General features: G+C 43.0%; 1 protein-coding gene across 1 annotated transcript in view; it reads left to right on the top strand.

Moving 5' to 3' along the window:
* The window catches only part of LOC120842550 (A disintegrin and metalloproteinase with thrombospondin motifs 16-like), a 197,089-nt gene that overhangs the window by 11,715 nt on the left and 165,211 nt on the right, over positions 1-20,163 (top strand). The window contains exon 2 of the mRNA XM_040213686.1: positions 7,332-7,504. Within this exon, the coding sequence (XP_040069620.1) occupies positions 7,332-7,504 (173 nt within the window). The remainder of the gene's footprint in view (positions 1-7,331; positions 7,505-20,163) is intronic.

The raw sequence follows: 20,163 nt of genomic DNA on the forward strand, positions 1-20,163 counted from the left end.
CATGAACTGAACTAACGGGGATCGCAACGCCGCCATTTCTCCCGCAGCGCACAAGCATGCATTTCTACGGAAATTTCAAGACTGCAGGTATTGCAGTCGCGCAAGCGCCGGGGGCGCCATCTCGCAGGCAATCTCGCATTAGCTATATAAAGCATCTTTCATGATTTTACTCGTCGCTAAAAGGTGGCGCTGTTATCGTATTTAGGTTTGTTTCGGGGGAGACCAAGCTCCGTCATATTCTACGGATCAACTTCGGCAGGGTTTTAAACGCGCCACGGGGCAGGTGCCGCCACACACCTTGCGGGGCGAAAAAATACAGGGAGTCCAAAGCGGCTAAAGCATATGTTGCTGTTGTTGTTGTTGTTGTCGTCATCCCCTCTTTAAACCAATACTAGAGACTGTAAGCAAAAGTATATTGAACAGTAACCCAACGTTTCGAAAGCAGTTCGGCCCCTCGTTCACGAGTGCGTGACGGCTTTTCCGTCCCTCCCCCGTGAAGAAGGGACCGAACTGGTCTCGAAACGTCGGGTTATTGTTTCTTAAACATTTGGTCAGAATTCCTATTTTTGCTTAATATCTCTGCCTAACCAGGCAGAAGGGGCTGCCAACGTTTACCTTCGATCCCCTAATTACACAAAGTCTCACACATTTAAAAAAAAAAAAAAGAGAAGGTTTGCAGCCGCTCTGAAATTTATTCAGTTTTTCATACCCCTCAAAAAACCAGTGCGGTTCGTTCAAAAGTTAACTCGAGGGCAAAAAGAATAGCATGAAGAGGCGTTATAAGAATCACGCATATCCGATGGTTCCATGTGCTATGGGAGTATTGTATAGGTTACCGCCCTCATGTGGCAGCACCTACGTTGGCAGATGAGACGCTGCCTGAACGGTCGGCTCCAAGAACACAGCTATTCTCTGGGAGAATGGCGGCGGAGCATACGCTCGTGGGACGTGTCTTGCACGTTTAAACAACAGTGGTTGGTGCCTCTATCAAAGAGCTATACTAGGAGCCACCCTGGAACTCCACTTCACCGTTCACTTTAAAGAGTGTCTGTGCGAACCGTCATTCAGTTCCCCCACCTTTTTAGAGCGACGCAAGGACAAGATGACGCCCGAAGTGCTTCAAGCATTTCACATTCACTGTGGGAAAGAAAAGCTTATAAGCGAGGCTTCATTGGTGTTGTCTATGAGCAAGCTCGAGTTCTCGAAAAATGACAATGAAGTGCCAGCTCGTACCGAAGTGACCATCTACCTCGGGCAAAGGTTTCGCGTGTGACTGTGTGATGCGTTGCTTGTTTTCTTTCTTCCTTTCTATAAATAAAAGAAGAAGTAGTTTCGGGTTAGCGCTTTTCCTGTCGTGTATGTTCCTAATCTGTTTTTGTGTTCTGCGCTATTTTTTTTTTTACTATGTAAAATGACTACAAATTAGCCCAGCGTTCAGCTTCATTCAGGGGTTTATTTCTGCTATTCAGTATCTTTGATACCCAAGTTTCGCTCTGTTTAATGATAACCAGAACAACCCGATTTGCCTCAGTTCGTAAATGAACGTATGGTACACAAAATGTTACGGACAAATTGACTGTGAGAGGTAGAAGGACGACAGGATCTGCTCTATCTTTATGGGATGCGGAACACAATAATCTTTAAAAAAAAAAAACAAAAAAAAAAACGGGCTGTCTCTGCGGTGCTTCGCTACAGACCAGACATAAACGCTACAGTATTTTAACTTTTTTTTTATGAAGCCCATATTTCACTGACCAAATTGAGCCGAATCTTGCACCCTCACTCAGCCCTCGATTGTAGGAAGACTAGCCCACGTTTCTTGTCTTCTCCTGGCCAAACTCTGCTTCCTCTTTCCCGGCGTCTTATTTGCCGACGATGATACAGAGCCACAGAGCCTCGCATTTAAAAAAAAGAAAAAAAAGTATTTAGAGTCTTTACTTTATTTCTCGAAATGGATGGGATTATATTCTTGCATAAACTAGGCAACGAATTGTTACCTTGAGAAGAGTGCGTTTAGTGCTTGGAGCAATGCCGTGAGTTGGGCACGTTTGTATTGAGACGACATAATTCAAAAGCAGCGCAAATGGACAGGACAACAGGAGGGATACACATACAACACAGAAGCACTGCACGAGAGGAAGAGGAAAACGACGTTCATACATAAAAGGAGAAAGGAACGAAGAAAAATAAATCATATCATGAATATTTACAAGAATAGTAATAACGTAACAAAAAAAAAAACTATAACGATACATGTGCAAAGCAGATCACACGTTCAGGTAGAACACACATACATAGAACAAACAGTGAGTGTGTGTTCTATGTGCCTCTTTCCTGTTGTCCCGTTCTTTGTGCGCAGTTTTTACAGCGGAGCTGTTAAGAGCTACTTTTCCCAGTTTCATGTCCGTGGAAAAATAAATCTTGACACAATTTTCTGGACAGCTACCGCCATCTATAAGCGACGGAGGCAACCAGAAAACCAGCTTACCGGTTGTCTGGTTGCCGCCGTCGCTCATAAATGGTGGCACGTAGTACAGCACCGCTGCTTTCCCTTCTTCACCAAAATGGAAAGGCTGAATTTTTTTTATCATGAAGTGCTTGGAATTTTAGCGATACATTGCTATTCTACTAATAAACCCTCAAAACTGGAGACGCTGTGAAATATCTCAGTAAATTATAAGGCCTACTCGTTATCCTCTCACTTCACCATAAGAGGATTCGTGCTTCTCTCACAGAATACCACATCTGAATATGACAAAAGAAAGTAACCCTTGCATTGAGCCAGCGCGCTTTCTATCGTAAACTGGCAAAAGAAGTAAGGACATGATAGCTCAGTAATTCTAGCGTTAAAGTAAGGAACCGCCAGAAGTATGCCCCACTCCGTGTCAAAAACGATTTCTCTCTTGAAAGGACACTGACAGGGTATTTATGCTCACCGAGGTTTTTTATTTGTGCATGACATATAAGAGCCCAACTACCGAGGACAGAATTTGCAGCTCAAATATCGGTTTCTTTCTGCCCGAAAGCCGCCGATCGAAAACTAGCCGGTTTGAGACGCGCTCACTTTCTTTTCCATGGTCAAGGACCGTTCTCTAAGGTTTAGACAGAAGCACCCAATTTAATAAAAGTCGTGGGTCATTGAAGGCACAAACGAAAAAGTAAAAATAGAAAAAAAAACATATGAAACCCATTTTTGTGGCTTCTAAAACGCTGTAAATACATTGATTGAAAAAAAAAGCTCAAGGTACATTTATGCACTTCTTATGAGTTGTGAATGCGAAAGCATGCATGTCATTCTTCCGCTCCCTTATTTCGTATGCGGCGTATTTGCGTCGACGGCAGAGCGCGCCCTCTCCTCGCCGCTCTGACCTTGGACGTTTCGTGTTACCGGTCCGCTGACGGACACGCAGTGCCATGGGGTGGCGGTCGTTGAAAGTGACGCGCAGCAGCCAATGGAAGCTTTGTCGACACGCGCCAGCCAATGGGACCGAAGCAAAATCTATTAGCTTTATACCGCTCCTTTGGGATCGGGGAAACTAGGTGCCGTTTGACTATAGGCTTTTCGCGTGGTTTCATAGCTGGGAGCTGCCTTCACATGACAGAAGAATTTAAGGTGCCGTTTGGTGCGGCTTCAAAGCTGATAACGTCGGCTCGCTCCATGGGGCAGTTAATACTTTCGCATTGAAAGTTGCACAGAGAACCGGAATCTTTCTGTGCTTTCATAATTCTCAACATGACGTCGTATCACATATCGTGGGACTCGCGGGCTGGACAGCGATGGCAGCGGACGACGGGCGTGGGACCTCTACTTCAGAACAGTCGTTCGCGATACCGGCGAATATGTCTTCCTTCGAAAGATACATTTTTGGACGGATCAAAACAATTATGATTCATTCCGTACGGCACACCCGACCATCAAGCCGATTTGCACGAAGACGTCGCCGTGTCGTCTCCACTTTTCGTGGCTCAAGATATCGCGAGTCTTCCGAACACGAATAGGTAAGAGCTTGAAAAACCCGCAAACTTCAAGTAGGAAGTGCGTACTCCGAGTAGAATATGCATGCGTGCGATTTCTTCACTATGTGCGAATGTGGCGAATGCACCACCCCCCCGACTTCGAGCCTGACGAGTGCCTTTGCTGCAGAGAAATTGGTAGCAAACTTTCTAACCTACAGTCGAGTGGCTGAGTTACTATGAACGAGGAGTTTCTGCTGGTCTGTCCGAACATTACGATGATAAGACAATCGTACTTCGAGCTCCACGATAGGAAGCTGCATATGCCCAAGGACATCCAGAAGTCTATGTTAGAAAGTGGATATTTTGCCGGCAGCCTGCATAATCTTGGAAAAAAATTGCCGGAAATTGTTCCCTATCGGGTCTCGTATACAACAAATTGTCAAAACGTAGCTTAGTAGAAAGGTGTCCGTTTCACATACTCCGGACCGAGGCCCAGTTCAAAGGGCGGGAATACTGTTTTTCTTTCAACATTTTACGACATTTAAAAATTTCTTTTTTACAATTATCGATGAAAAAAACATTGCGGACGAAACATTATTAAACAAAATTTTATAGGACTCCCTTTTTGAAACCTGCGAACCTAATGTACTGACATTCCACAAAATGCAAGAAGCACACAAATAAGGTAGCGTTCGCTTTCCGAAGTGCCGGTAACTGTTCTGCCGGAATTTCAGCCAGGCTTCGGTCTCAATCGCAATGATTTTTCGGAACCTCGTGCAGGCTATGCCGCGTAATACCACTTTCGGATGCAGAACTTGTGAGGCAGCTCTTTACGCGACATCTTGGGGGTACTCTTTTGGGAGCCGATCACGGGCATTCCCCCACCATGGGTGCTCACTACTAATTTCCAACTCTTCAACCCAAAGAGCAAATCATCTTGAAGGGCAGAACAGCGAGCGGAACAAGCATAACTCCAAAACAATCAAACGGGAAACGTTACCCGCAACACTGTCAACAAAATCGTCTGTTGCGCAAAATAACAAAAAAAAACAAAAAAAAAACGGAGGAACAAAATAAAATGCACGGACGGGTGTAGCCACGGGACTCCACGTGAATTCCGGCACTCTTTCCTTTGATCATGATGGAACTTAACCCGAGACTGGGGTAGAAACAGAAACTTAAAAGTAGAAGGGACAGTGACAAGTGAAGAAGAGAACGTCTCAAACGCAGCTAAAAGATTTATTTAGTCCCACATCCTTATATACTCACAACCACAATGTCACCCAAACACTCAACATGCCCCTTTCAAAAACACAACACACCAGGAAAAAAAAAAAACCAAGGACAACAATGCAAAGGGACGCCCCCTCAAGCAATGTTGTGTCTTTGAAAGACACAACATTGTCAAGTGTTGTTTCTTTGAAAGGGGCATGTTGAGTGTTTGGGTGACCTTGTGGTTGTGAGTATATAAGGATGTGGGACTAAATAAATCTTTTAGCTGCGTTTGAGACGTTCTCTTCTTCACTTGTCTCTGTCCCTTCTACTTTTAAGTTTCTGTTTCAACCCCAGTCTCGGGTTAAGTTCCATCATGGTAAATATCCACCAGCTCGCCTGTACTTTAACCGTTTTTTCACTCTTTCCTCCTCTATATTTCTTCAACCTTCGTGCGAAGCCTTCGGTTTCGGTTTCGAGTAGTTACGTTTCTTGGCTTTGTTAAAAACATACGTGACTCTGGAGCAAAGTGTTAATTGGGTAGTCTTCTGACACCTTATTGAATCGCCCGCAAAAAAGTAAAGCCAATTTTTGAGGGTGTCAGTGTCCCTTTAAGACACGCCACAAATGCATTACACGTATTAAGTCCTTGCTGTAAAATTTCCTGCCCATGTGTACTAATGCTTTTTCCACGGATCATTGCACTTCTTTGATTACTTAAAAACTACACGCGAATCTAGTTGCAGAGACTTTGTGACCTCATTCTCAAGATATTCAGCAGCTTTGCGCAGTACGGCATTATGTGTTACCACATTGCATTCTTTGTGCTAACCTAGGCTGACTTGCCTTAAGCGCACTACAGAATAATCGACAGTTTATTCGATTGAAAAAGTACGGTCCCGAAGTGCCTACTATTTTCTTTTTTTATAACTAAGCCTTTTCTTTTATGGCACATGGAACAAACGAGGAGGCAAACTTGAAACGGTGGAGGGCATTCATATACATATTTGCAATATCAAACTTGTTGGTAACGCAAATTATTTTATTGCTTAATTCGTTTTAGCTGTTTCGTCATTCCTACTTGTGTACTACCATGTATACCACTCACAGAGAAAATACATATGTAACATTATTCTGAGGAATATTAGACAAACCCTACCAAAGAAAAAATATATATATATATATATATTCACAGATAGCAATATCAAACAAGAAGTCTAACTGGATTTCTTGCTGGAAATCTGAAAACCAGTTAACAGACAAACCGCAATTCATTTAGCGAAAAATTATACTGTTTTTTTCGGTAAGGAAATCTTTTTAATATTAGACAAACGGAGTAGGTTGAAATATTTAAATGGTGTATCAAGAGTGACTGTTGCTGTTTATATATATTGTTTGCTCTTTTATTTTTTATACAACCCAGTGAAACAACCAAATTAAAATTTTCGTATCAATAAAGGAGTCGTATTCTGTGATCACGGGGAGATCCAAGCATTCTTGTTTATTTGATGTGCGCTTGTTCTCTTTTGACATATTTTTTCGTATGCTTCAGATGGAAAAGCCTCCATTGTCGAAGCGACATATCAGCCTCAATTTCCTTGACCCACCGCAGCGGCAAATAAAATTTACATCTATAAATTATCAATATGTATGGTCTCATGTTTTGGTGCATACCGATTGACTCCAAAATGTAACCCCCGGTCCTGCCTCTTATTTTTAGTGGAGGAAAACCTAAAAGTACCGAAAGCGCACTATCCCTCCATAAGAAACACCCTCCAAAACGTGAAGAACATTTTCATCTTCGCTGTATTCTGTGTTTACACGAAACTCGACCCAGACTGAATTGTCCTTGAGGCTACTTTAAGAGCAATATGGTTTATGTCGTTTCTTGGTCTTAGTGACAACAGTATGTTCTACAATGTCTCAATTTATGCGCATGTTCTCTGGATTTTGGGAAAAGTCATTCCCGTTTCGTCGTTTATACTAAATTAACCCTCTACAACGTCGATATGTTTACGGCAACTAAAATCACAAAATCAATGAAAAATATCATTATAAATATAGCCAGTCTTCTAATAAAATAAAGTCCGAAAACGCGGAACCTTACTTATCAACGATTACGAAATGTTGACTAACCTGTACCCTCTTCCTTGTATCTGCAGCACATTTACCTGAACACATCGTGTATCCAAAGTTGCTCGAGGCAAGAGGAATCAACGGAACAAAATTATTGCGCATTAAAGACGGACTGACTCTTAGGTTGGAAAAACTCTCCGTACTGGCAGACTCACTTGTTTTCACAGGAAGTAATGACGGAGTCACCGCTGAAACAATCGTAAGTTTTTCCACTGAAGGTGAAACAGCATATAAAAAACCATGAACCGCGGATGTAGTTGACCTCAAAGAGTTATCATCCCCCTATAAGAGTGTCTGGTCAATGAAAAGCCTAATCACAAGAGGGACGCTCAAAACGACTGTGTAATGAAACAAATCCCAATAGAAAATGTAGATACACTCAAACTCAATCAAAAGGTAAATAAACTAAAAGATAAATACACTCTCACTAATGATTGAATGAAAATATGTCAGGTCAAACAAACGGTAGCCCTGCCAACGTTTTAACAAACAGCATGTATAATGGTACCTACATTCCCATTGATGCTAGAGTCGTCGACGACACCAACGCTGAGATTGTGCAATACTGTCAAAGGTACAAGAAGTTCATATTGAATGACAAAATATTTTCTCGAACAACCTTCAACATAAAAACGAAAATTGTAAACGCCACGGTATTTTAGATGTGGCGTTGAAGAACCATATATATTTACGTATATTCTAAAATATAAATATATCTGCGTGCCGAGTTGTGGCCGATTTAGTTGTCCCTGTTATGTGCGCAAACCTAGCCAGAAAATTACGGTTAATTTATAAAAAATTAAATAAAAAATAGTCAAAAATTAACTCACGTACGAGTAGAAGACAGACAAATGCAATGCCTCCTACGGGTCCTGTTTATTTCTGCGCTGTTTTTATTTCTCTGGTTATGCACCGACTCATTCATCTTCACACCTTATTACAGTTTATTTATGAACACTGTAAAATAATAATTCTTACTAAATGCGCGGCAAAATTGCCAGTGGTAATGAAAGGAACATATCAAGATAAATTACGGACACGCATATGCAAAGAATTGTCGTGGTGCCAACCGAAAGCTTAAACGAAGACAAGAATATATTCTTCCAGGCATATTCCATCTCGACACAACTTTCTATAATTTACTACAGATACTGAACATGTTGCTTACAATTTAAAAATGCAGACAACTGAATTATTTAATCATCCCCACCGTACGCATCACTTATTAACTTTCGATCACATCCAGCGATAAAAAACAACTCTTATGCATATTTGTAGATTTAATTAACAGTTATAATGTTTGGCGTCTTCAACTAAGGATAATATCTCTGCAGTGGGTTGTTGAATACGTAGTTTCAGATAAAGTTTCTGAAAAGTTTCAATGATAGCATATACTTGTCGCTTTTTTACAGTGTCGAAATATAAAACTGACGGGAAACCCTTATTGACACAGGAGCATTGCTTTTCTTAGTCATGAAGGTTGCCAAATTAAATATTTATTTTTATGTAACAAAAGGTTGTGCTTTGAAAAAAAACGTAGCTTTACGGTCTGTCTTGGCAAGATCATACACGCGTAGCAAGTTCGGTAGACATTTTTTAGGTGTTAAATTTCAATGTATGTATAAATAGAAATCATAAAGAGCATTGTCAAGAAAAATAGATCAGGGCTGCATCAAAGTGGCAACCTTTTTTTGGAGTTTTGTGATTCTTACAAAGTTTGACGGCACGTAATTGACAAAACGCGAATGACAAAAAAATCTAATATTTTATTACGATAGTTGTTTATAGTGTTGATATCTACAACAGTCTGTACCATAGTATTCTAGAAAGTATATATCGCTCTTCAAAACTGGACAATCTGTGTTACTTTGACATTTTAGTTTATATTTGCTATTTATTAAATCTTACTGCTTTGTAAGATATAGCTTTTGAACTTTCGTCATATATTATATATATATATATTTATCTATCATTTGTGTATAATTTGGTGCTTTATTTTATGACAAAAATATTGACAGCGCTTTGAACCTGTCTGAATGAAAAAAGTTCTGCAACTTCAACGTTTCATAAGACTTTCCTTTAAATGTAGGTGTATTATTATACAAAATATCACCTTGTTTGTGTTTTTATTAAAGCATGTTGCAATATTTGTCTCCTTATAAAATATAGCGCTTTAAAACACACATATTCGTCTACTTTTACACTTTTGACAATATTGGTGACCTGTTATCTCGTGCGTTTTCAAGCTTTAATACATCTTTTTTTTTTCTCATATAATATATTCGAAAGTATCTACGATTTAGATATAAATTGTTGCTTTATTTTACAAATAAAACTAAAGATGGCGCGTCTAACATTCCTTAACATAAGAAGGTCCGCCAATTCAACGTACAATTAAAAAAAAAGACAAATATTTCTTTTCAAATTTTAGTAAAATATTTACACAACATCGCAATGTTTTCTAATTAAAAACGTGTAGCATTATTTCGTCCCGTAAAGCATTAAGTGCTGCGAAATCTGATATCATCATCACAGGTACCGGAAAAGCGAAACCGCGGAACAGCGGGTGATATCAGGGCACTTTAAAGGTCCGGAGCGAGTGCGATAAAAAGATAAGGCGGGTTCAGAGTTAACCAAACAGCGTAACCATTCACCGAACGCTCTCTATGCCTAAAGAGCGAGACACACGGGACTAGACCAACCTATTATAGAGTCACGAGATGTGAACTACGTGCATGTGGAATCGGTAATTCACGCGAGCGAGACGCATGCGGATCAGAGCGACTTGTCGCTTCTACTCTTCTTTGCCGCATGCGATAATGTTTTCGGCAGCAAAAGTAAAGCGGCGGACCCCGGAAGTGCCGCGGCAGGCGCAATCGTGCCTAATTGAATGCCAACGCGGGATATGGCGGCTTCGATACCTAAGCGAAATCTGAAGACGTAGCATGCAGCACTGGTCGCCGTAAGGCGCTGTCGAGAGCGCAGATCGAAGTTTATTTGGGAACTGCGAAGGACGCCTCGTCAGCCCCTAAATATTTGGTTATCGCGTGCATGAGGTCTAATTGCACACACTTGCTCCCTTCCTAGAATAAGACATCTTAAAAGTATAAGAAATTGTCTCGCTCTCTTGCACCTTTTCATTAATTGCATAATCATCATAACCTTAATATTGATACCGTTCACCCTTTTGGGTGTTGGACTTGTGGCCACAGATAAAACACGTTTGCTCAACTGAGGTCTAACTCCCTGCTACCTGAGTTGGTAGAGCGCTCCTCTGGAAATGGAGAGGTCTCTGCTTCGATACGAGGACCAGGTGGAGTTTTTCGGTCGCGCACCAGTCACCTAGTTGTTTTGGAGGTTTGCGTCTTCTCTTTGTGCCTCCTGTTCCTCTTTTGCTGTGATTAATATCGTCATTTATGTCCACCTCGCTTTTCCATTTGCATTATTTGGATTATCATCATAACCTTAAAATGCAGGCCGTTCACCCTTGCTGGTGTTACACTGATGGCTGCTGACAAAACCTGTTTGCTCCAATGACGTCTACTCCCGGTTAGCTCAGTTAGTAGAGCGCTCCACTGGAAATGTCGAGGTTTCTTTTTCGACACCTGGAACAAGCGGAGTTTTTCTGTCACGCGCCAATCACCTAGCTGTGCTTGGGCATTCGTGTTTATGCTTTGTCCCCCTTGTTCCCCCGCCTTCAGGGATTTTTATCGTCTTTCTTGTCCTGCTCCCTTGGGCGTTTGCAATAAATTGCATTATCATCATAGAAAAACAAAGAGTATAGCGTTATTTCCAACCTTACCGAAGTTACGTCTCAAGTCCCGCCATAATTGGGTTTATGAAAGAGATAAAGGAGGAGAAATGAGGTTAAGGTGATACTTTCAGTGCTGAGTGGGGAGTTAACTCCTGTCAGATTGTAAAAATACAAATAGCACAGTGTGTGTCCTTCAATTCAATACATCAACATTCCCGAGTTCCGTTTATTTGCATCGTGCCAGAACGCTCCTCAGCTACGGCAGCGAATAACAGCGTTGACAGATACTTTGTGGCGGCTATCTCAGTAAATTTAAGAAAAGATAACACAGCAGAGGAATTTTCTGAGTGCGGAAAATTTCGGCGTCGACACCCTCGAGAAGATTTCGTCCCAGGAGGCATCTGTTGCAGTGAACGAAACAAATGGCCTTTTCCAAAACTGTTTCGAAATTCTTCAACCGGTACATACAGTGTGCACAAAAAAGGTTTGAGAAATGACTGCCTTTTTTTTCTGATTTAGGGGCCGTCAAGAAGCTGAATAGCTATCTACTACCAACAGAAGTGACACCACTAAAGCAGCCAAGGCAATTAAAAAGCCGCTACTGAGAGTCCTATGATAAAAGAAGACAAGTAGATATCAAATATGCAGTTATTACGATGTTTGAATGGGGATTCCAACGGCGTAGGGCAAATTCCATGTTTCGAGACCATCGCATGGTGTCAGTAACAAGTCCAGCGAGGGGATGCAGAGCTTTCGGCCCAAGCACGCTACATGCGCTCCTTACCAGGAATCATGGATGAAGAAAGAATGAAACAATTAAAACAGGGACAACACAACCACATCTTTCAACTACACTTTGTCGCATCCTACGATGAACTAAAGGCCAAAGCCACGGGCGCCAGGTCCAATCACGCTCCATGCTATGCTATGACACGCTTAACATTGATTAGGGGTGGACGTATATTGCTCGAATCCAAAAGCGCCGCATCATTTCTATAGCTTTGACGCTGCAAAGAGCCTATATGTCGTGGCTTTCTTTGCCACGCAAAATTGTTGAGTCACTCAGTCCTCTTCGATTCGAACCACTGTCAACCCGTCCCCTCATCAGTGAGCCCAGACTCGGGCACCGATACGTGCATTGAAGCGAAATACCGCACAATTTCTAAGTGGCTCGTGATTGGGTCTGGCTGTCCGTAGCTTTGGCTTTAGTCCATCGTAGGGCGAGACGAAGTATAGCAACAGACGAGTAAACTTTCAACACCGAGCGGCCGACTATACCCAGGAGGAGAAGGGGGTAGAAGGGAAGATAAGAAAACGCGACGTGCAAGTCAGAGTGGTGGGCTTATCTCGGATTTTAGAAATTCAACCTCAGTTTTCGTCAGCAGGAGGGAAGGGTTTGACACGTTGTTTTTTGCTGTGGTCATGGCAAATGACTCTATGATCTCCCTGCCGAATCTGCTGTCATGCCCACCCAGGATTTTTGTTTCATCAAAGTGGGGATGACAACGCAAACACAAACGGGCATGTGTGACTATGGGATGATAAGAATCTGGAGAGGCCTTAGAAACTTCGTTTTGATCTTCGCGGAGTCTGTGATTGGTGCAACTGTCGGTCTGTCCTATGTATTGATGGCCACAGCTCAAGGGGATGGCGTAAACTTTCTTCTCTTTGCATGGAATGAATTTCTTTTCGTGTTTAACAGTGCAGCCAATCGGAATCCGGTTGTTTTTCACTTGTTGACAGAGTTGTTTAAGACGCATGCGGCACGAGAAGACATCATTCGTGTCGAACTTTAAGGCAATGGATTTTATCCGGTGTGCTGAATTGTGTACGTAAGGAATGACGGCGAATCAGGTTTTCTTTTTTGTGGTTGGTCACTGGCAGTCAGGCCCGCGAATCAGCCTTTCCATTGCAGATCGAAGAAGGTCGACGGGAACCCCTGCCATGACGAGCCTCATGTGCTGCGATTTGAAGCTATCTTCTGAAAGATGACAGCAAGGCTTCGTGAAGGATGAAGAAAACAACGATTTCATGATACCGTGTTTTACCGACTTCGAATGGACGCTGGAAAACGGTAGGACAGGTTTAGCAAACCTTTGTTGAAAGGCCCAGCAGAGTCCAGTAGCACTGACATGAAGCCGCAAATCTACGTACTGAAGACCTTCTTTCGAGGGTTCTTCCATCGTGAATGTAAGGCCTTACGAACAAGGGGAAAAACGGCTGTAATGCTATCTGAAGAAGTTCGATCAGGATAAAGGATTAGGTAATCGTTTACATTTCTGAAAACATGGCAGCCAGGCGCGGAGATGTCCAGTCGTGCTTTTATAGCTCTGTCAACGAATAAAAGAAATAATACGCTGAGAACAGGGGCAAGGCATGAACTGATCCAAACTCCTTTTGTTTTGGCGGTAGATTCCTCTCTCATGTTCAACTAAGGTGAACTGGAGATATAGATGAATCAGGTCCACGAATCCAGCAACGGAGACACCGGAGGAATTCTGAAAATCCACAGCTGCGTTCTCAAAGATGACGTTGGAGATTGAGGCAAGCAATGCGGTAGGATCTAGATTGAAATACATGTCTTCTATGTCAAGTGAAAAAAATAGAGTGCGGCAAGGAGACGAAATGTTGGGAACTGATGAGAAAGATGAGTTCTATTGAGTTAGACACTCTAAAGGGTTGAGGTAGGTGGATGCAGGACAGATGCTTTTGTAGAAAGAGCCCGAGCTGCTTCTGCCAACAACCCTTTTCCGACACAATACTCCCGAGGGGAACTCCAGTTTTATAAGCTTTTGCATTGAAGAAAACTGAAAGGTACAGCATCGCTGGGCTACTAATTGCCCTTTTTAAGGACGACAAGTTCAACGACGAGCAGAGTTGTTTAGCTCTTAACCTGAGGGTCCCGGACGGTCGCGATTTCAGTTTGAGAAAATTCTTTAAAAGGGCGGCGTTCACCTTATCTCCGAAATCTCCCTCCTCTAACACAACAAAAACAGCCGTCTTATCGGATTCTAACAGCTTTAGGTGTTCTTGACGAAGCGTTTTAACAGCGTCGAGTTGAGAGATCTTGCTGAGCTTGGGGGGGGGGGGGGGTGGAAGCACACGGCGCGGATGGCGGAGCCGAGAAAATCTTGCCTCTGTGGATCTTGGATGGCGACGGCGACTTGATGTACTGAGGCGAGTTGATCAACCCTCTTAGTAGGAAGGTCTGGGGCGAACTTGGGGCCTCTGGAGAGCGATTCCATGGTGTCCTACGAGATAGCAGTGTTGCACAACAGGACTGGCGGTTCGAACTTCGTCTCGTCAAAGTGAAATCGCGACCGTCCGGGACCCCCAGGTCAAGAGCTGAACAACTCTGCTCGTCGTTGAACCTGTCGTCCCTAAAAAGTGCCATTAGTAGTCCAGCGAAGCAGTACCTTTCAGTTTTCTTCAAAGCAAAAACACATAAAACTGGAGTTCCACTCCGGAGTATTGTGTCGAAAAAGGGTTGTTGACAGAAGAAACTCGGGCTCTTCCTACAAAAGCATCAGTTCTGCATCCTCCTCCCTCAACCCTTTAGAGTGTATAACTCATTAGAACTCATCTCTCTCATCAGTTCCCACCATTTCTTCTCCTTGCCCCACTCTATTTTTCACTTGACATAGAAGACCTGTATTTCAATCTAGGTCCTACCGCATTGCTTGCCTCAATCTCCGACGCCACCTTTGAGCACGGAGCTGTGGATTTTCAGAATTCCCCCGGTGTCTCCGTTGCTGGATTCGTGGACCTGATTCATCTATATCTCCAGCCCACCTTAGTTGAACATGAGAGAGGGATCTACCGCCAAAAGAAAGGAGTTTGCATCGGTTCACGCCTCGCCCTTGTTCTCAGCGATTTATTTTTTTTTATTCGTTGACAGAGCTATAAAAGCACAACTGGACATTTCCGCGCCTGGCTGCGATGTTTTCAGATATGTAGACGATTACCTAATCGTTCATTCTGATTGAACTTCTCCAGATAGCATTACAGCCGTTTTTCCGCGTGTTCGTCAGGTCTTACATTCACGAAGGAAGAACCTTCGAATGAAGGTCTTCAGTACCTAGATTTGCGGCTTCATGTCAGTGCCACTGGAATCTGCTGGGCCTTTCAACAAAGGTTTGCTGAACCTGTTCTACCGTTTTCTAGCGCCCATTCGAAGACGGTAAAACAAGGTATCATCAAATCGTTGTTTTCTTCATCCTTCACGAAGTCTTGCTGTCATCTTTCAGAAGATAGCTTCAAATTGCAGCACATGAGGCACGTCAGGGCAGGGTTTCCCGCCGACCTTCTTCGATCAGTAATTAAAACGCTGATTTGCGGGCCTTATCGCCAGTCACCAGCCAGAACAAAAGAAAGCCCTATTCGTCGTCATTCCTTACGTACACAATTCAGCCAACCAGATAAAATCCATTGCCTCAAAGTTCGACACGAATGTTGTCTTCTCGTGCCGCATGCGTCTTTAACAACTCTGTCAACAAGTGAAAAACAACCGGATTCCGATTGGCTGCACTTTTAAACACGAAAAGAAATTCATTCCATGCAAAGAGAATAAAGTGTACTACATCCCCTGGAGCTGCGGCTATTGATACATAGGACAGACTGGCAGATGCATTAATCACAGACTCCGCGAACATCACAACGAAGTTTCTAAGGCCTCTTCAGATTCTTATCATCCCATAGTCATACATGTTCGTTCGTGTTTGCGTTGTCATCCCCTGTTTGATGAAACAAAACTCCTGGGGGGGCCATGACAGCAGATTCGGCAGGGAGGTCGTAGAGCCATTCGCCATGACCACAGCAAAAAACAACGTGTCAAACCCCTCCCTCCTGCTGACGAAAACTGAGTTTTAATTTCTAAAATCCGAGATAAGCCCACCACTCTGACTTGCACGTCGCGTTTTCTTATCTTCCCTTCTCCCCCCTTCTCCTGGGTATAGTCGGCTGCTCGCTGTTGAAAGTTTACTCGTTTGTTGCTAGTTGAAAAATGTGGTTGTGTTGTCCCTGTTTTAATTGTTAATTATTTCTTCATCCATGACTTAAACCAACACGCTCATCTCCCAAGCTCACCGGGAACTCAGTGGGCTACTGATGCTCTCTCCCCCATCCCTAACGAGGAAAGAGCGAGAGTGTTGTGCAGAAGGCCATTCGGTATATTATACACAAATCACGGAAATTCGGAGAAAACCATCTCGTGCGTTTTATACCAACACCCCACTAAAGATCAAATGTGAGCGATGGCGAGTTATATCTACTTCTTAAATTCTATACTAAGGGTGGAGTAGGCTGCTCTAGACAAAGCCCAAATAAGAAAGACATCATTTGTGTATTGGTCAAAAACAGAAAAACAAGACCTGCGTAAGTCTTTTATGAAACGATCAATGTGAGAGTCATTTAGTGTGTTCAATAGTGCGAAACACAAATCCAAGCTTGGCCTCATTAACTTCCCCTCATTGCGACCTCGGTGGAACACATGTGCACCACAGAGAGGTGTTTTTGTATGTATTTATTGCGTGAATTCCAAGCTTCCCGCAGCAGCTTTTGAAAGAGTTATCGGTAAATCGTCCACATCTCTGACTTTGAATCCAGGTACTGGTTTACTCAGCAAGCCAATCAGCGCCGACTGGCCACTGCTAGAGATGGATTGCAATTTTACGCTCGAACGGCTTGGCAATCTGGAAGAAGCGGAGCTTCTGTTAGTGGCGTGGTAATATAAATCTTTGATAAAAAGCTTTGAATCTGGTGGTATTTATAAATTAACTTCAGATGCTGGTAGGAAGGTGGATCTCTTATCATCATGTTAGATAAGTTCACAGAAAGTTGATACACACGGAAAAAAGTTGCTAAGAAAAGGAATGCCCCAGAGTACGTTTTGATTTTCCGGACAATTGAACCATTTTGCATTCAGAAGTGGAGGCCTACAACTGACACAAAAAGCACGTTTAAATCTTCTCATGCGTAAAACTTCACTCACAGCCTCTCGGTCATCAGCAACAATGTAATTCACAAATCTGCCCACGCCTGCTTTGCACTCGGAAAAGTCACGGATTGGATTGATGACAAAGTTACTGTTTACTGGCAAGTTATTTATGCAAACGATGGTGCAGCGAGCCTCTTTAAGAACCGTTATCAACTGCACGAATTTAGGAAACTTGTGTCCGCTATAGCATAATGGCTGGTTTTTGCGACTTGATACGGCAAAAACGCGTGCGATGGTTGAACAGGACTTGTAAAACAGAAGGTCACTCTACACAACTTGGGACATCCAGCAAGCATGGCGATGCAAAACGCCCGAGACATCTCAGGAGTATTTTCCCATCAGCTACTAGGAGTCAATTAGATTTTTTTTTTTTTTTTGAAGCAAACGAACTAATAGAGTTTCGAAGTGCGAAAAAAGTGCAATGAAGACACGTGTGCCCCGTTGCTGGAATGAAAAAGTGGCATGGAAAAGTGGCATGATTACTCCCCATTTCATATTTCATCCCGTTTTGACCATCAGCACAAAGTTGGAGTCCCAAGCTCATTTACCGCAACATTTCAATCTTAGCTTTTACCCCGCACAGCCGAGGGATGGAGCCACCTCAGCGGGTTGATTGCTACTATAACTGATACTAACCTTTTTAGGAATTCCATAAATAACTATAGGGTCCGATCGAGAAAAGTAAACCCTACTTTTCGGCCCGCGTAAAAAAACTACGCATCGCAGAACGCTCAAACTCCGCCCGAATGTAACCCTAGCGGTCCAAGCAAGATGCCAAAGTTTCAGCCCGATTGGATAACTTAATCAAAAGTTATAAGTGATTTTCTGAAAATTTCAATGGGAAAATGGCCGCCGACGGAGTTTTTTTTAACACATGGGGCTCTATGACACCAGAAACCGAAAACGGGCAAAAATGGGCTCCATTTTCCCATTGAAATTTTCAGAAAATCACTTATAACTTTTGATTAAGTTATTGGATCGGGCTGAAACTTTGGCATCTTGCTTGGGCCGCTAGGATTACATTCTGGCGGAGTTTGAGCGTTCTGCGACGTTTAGTTTTTTTACCCGGGCCGAAAAGTAGGGTTTACTGTTCTCGATAGGACCCTGTAGTTTAATGGTGACCCATGACCTGTGGATTTTCTTTGTTTGTTGTATATTTAATAATGTTGACTTGTTACTGTTTTACTACCTTCGTCTTTGTGTGTGTGCTCTCCCCCTCTCTAATGCCTTCGGGCCCTGACGGTACTTTCGATAAGTAAATAAATTAATAAAGTCGTACAGACAGGGTGAGCTTGGAACTGCCTCTTTTTCGGACCGCAGATAGGGTAATGACGACCATTTTTAAACAATTACTTAACGTTTTGAGTGCCCGTCACGTAGAATAGAGTTGAGGATTATGCATTTTTTAGATGAATTTAAGTATTAATTTGATAGGTTCAATTAAAGTGTTATGTTCGGTACCTACCTCGGCTGCGAAAACCTAGTTTTAACAAACAAAACTTTAGGGCGCAAACAAGCTGGTGAAGGTTTAAGATAATTTGAGACAAACCCCCGAGACTAATGAAAAGACGAAGGGCAGCACAACACACATAATCTCATACACAGTTTTGAGCTGTGTTTGAAACCCTGTGTGTTGTGTTGTCCTTCGTCTTTTCCCCAGTATCAGAGGTTTGTCTTAAATTATGTTAAACCTAGGTTTCGTGCTGGTGATTTGCTTTTCAGTCAAAAGGGGCACGTACTAGGAAGTCTCAATAGAAGGCTGAACTTGAAACTGACTTTCACTCCGACCATAGAGGGCGCAATTTGACCATTCTTTCTATATAACTACAGCTTGGATATTCTCAGTGCCGAACACGTGTAATTTCATTAATCTGTTATAAAGAGTCAAGTGTTACTTCACGGTTCCACTATGATATTGTGTTTGGTTCCTTCCACGGGAGCGACAACAGAGGCATTGTGTTTTTCCCTATCTGGGGAATTGTGTTTCAGTTTGCGCCTCTACCAAGCAGCGACCTATAAAACTAGCGCGAAGGCGGGCTCGGCATAGAACGCTTTATGCTCAGGCTTTGAACTACTGCCGAGAGTCTATAGGTGCACTTACTGAATATGGTTATAGTATCAGATATCTGAAATTAATTTGCACTTAGGCACGAAGTAAAAATATATATAGTCTGTGGCATTCTCGCTCACAGTTTGTTCGGAGAAAGGAGCCAAGTCCTGATGGAGATACATGAAATCTTCGAGCCCGGTGCTCGGCTGCTTACGCTGCCATGGCTGAACTAGCTGACCTGTCCCCTAGCCACGCGTTTCTTGCCCCGTGCCTCGGTCTCACACTCGCTCCTCGTGCGTCCGCTGCATCGTCGCCAAAGTTCTGGGTGTGCAAAAACCCCGCAACCATTTTAAACACTTTTTTGCATTTTAATACTTTAGACCTCTACGGATTAAAAAAAAAACAGGGCAGGGAATGTTAAAAAAAAACACGCTTTTTGTGTAAGGCTCGTCAGACAATGGGGCGCTGGTGGGAACCAGCCTTCTGCGTTAAGTGCTTATTTCGAACACTTTTTGTTTCCGTTCCGCTCTCTGAAAAGCCTGGAAGCGCATCAGCACGCACCTGGTATCGTTGCGCCTCAGCGTTCTTCCGCGACATAAGGTCCGTCTCCTTTCATCTCCGTCACCATGGCAACGAACGCCGAAAGACCTCTTCGGACGGCGCGTGTATCACTGGGGAGCGCGTTAAACCCCACCCCCCTGTGTTCACGACTCATCGCGGCGACAGTCTGTGGCTCCTAACTATTAAATTCTGGCTAGCAGGCAGGGGGGTAGAGTGTCTGTTTCCATTCATTCCACGTTCGTGGCCATGCTGACGGCGATGAAGGCAGACGCCATTTAGGCTGCGGAAGAACACTGCGGCGCAGAGATACGATGTGCGTGCTGAGGCCACTTCCGTGTGCTTTTCAATGGGCAGAACGCGAACAAAAGGAGTTGGAAATAAGAGCATAATGGAAAACGCTGGTTTTCTCAAGGGCTTTATAATATGACAAGCCCTACTCAAAAAGCATGTTTTTAAACCGGAGTTTAGATATTTTTTTTTCACAGCAACTTGGGTTTA

This window comes from Ixodes scapularis, unplaced genomic scaffold (assembly GCF_016920785.2).
Source record: "Ixodes scapularis isolate PalLabHiFi unplaced genomic scaffold, ASM1692078v2 ptg000460l_1___fragment_1__unscaffolded, whole genome shotgun sequence".
NCBI lineage: Eukaryota > Metazoa > Arthropoda > Arachnida > Ixodida > Ixodidae > Ixodes > Ixodes scapularis.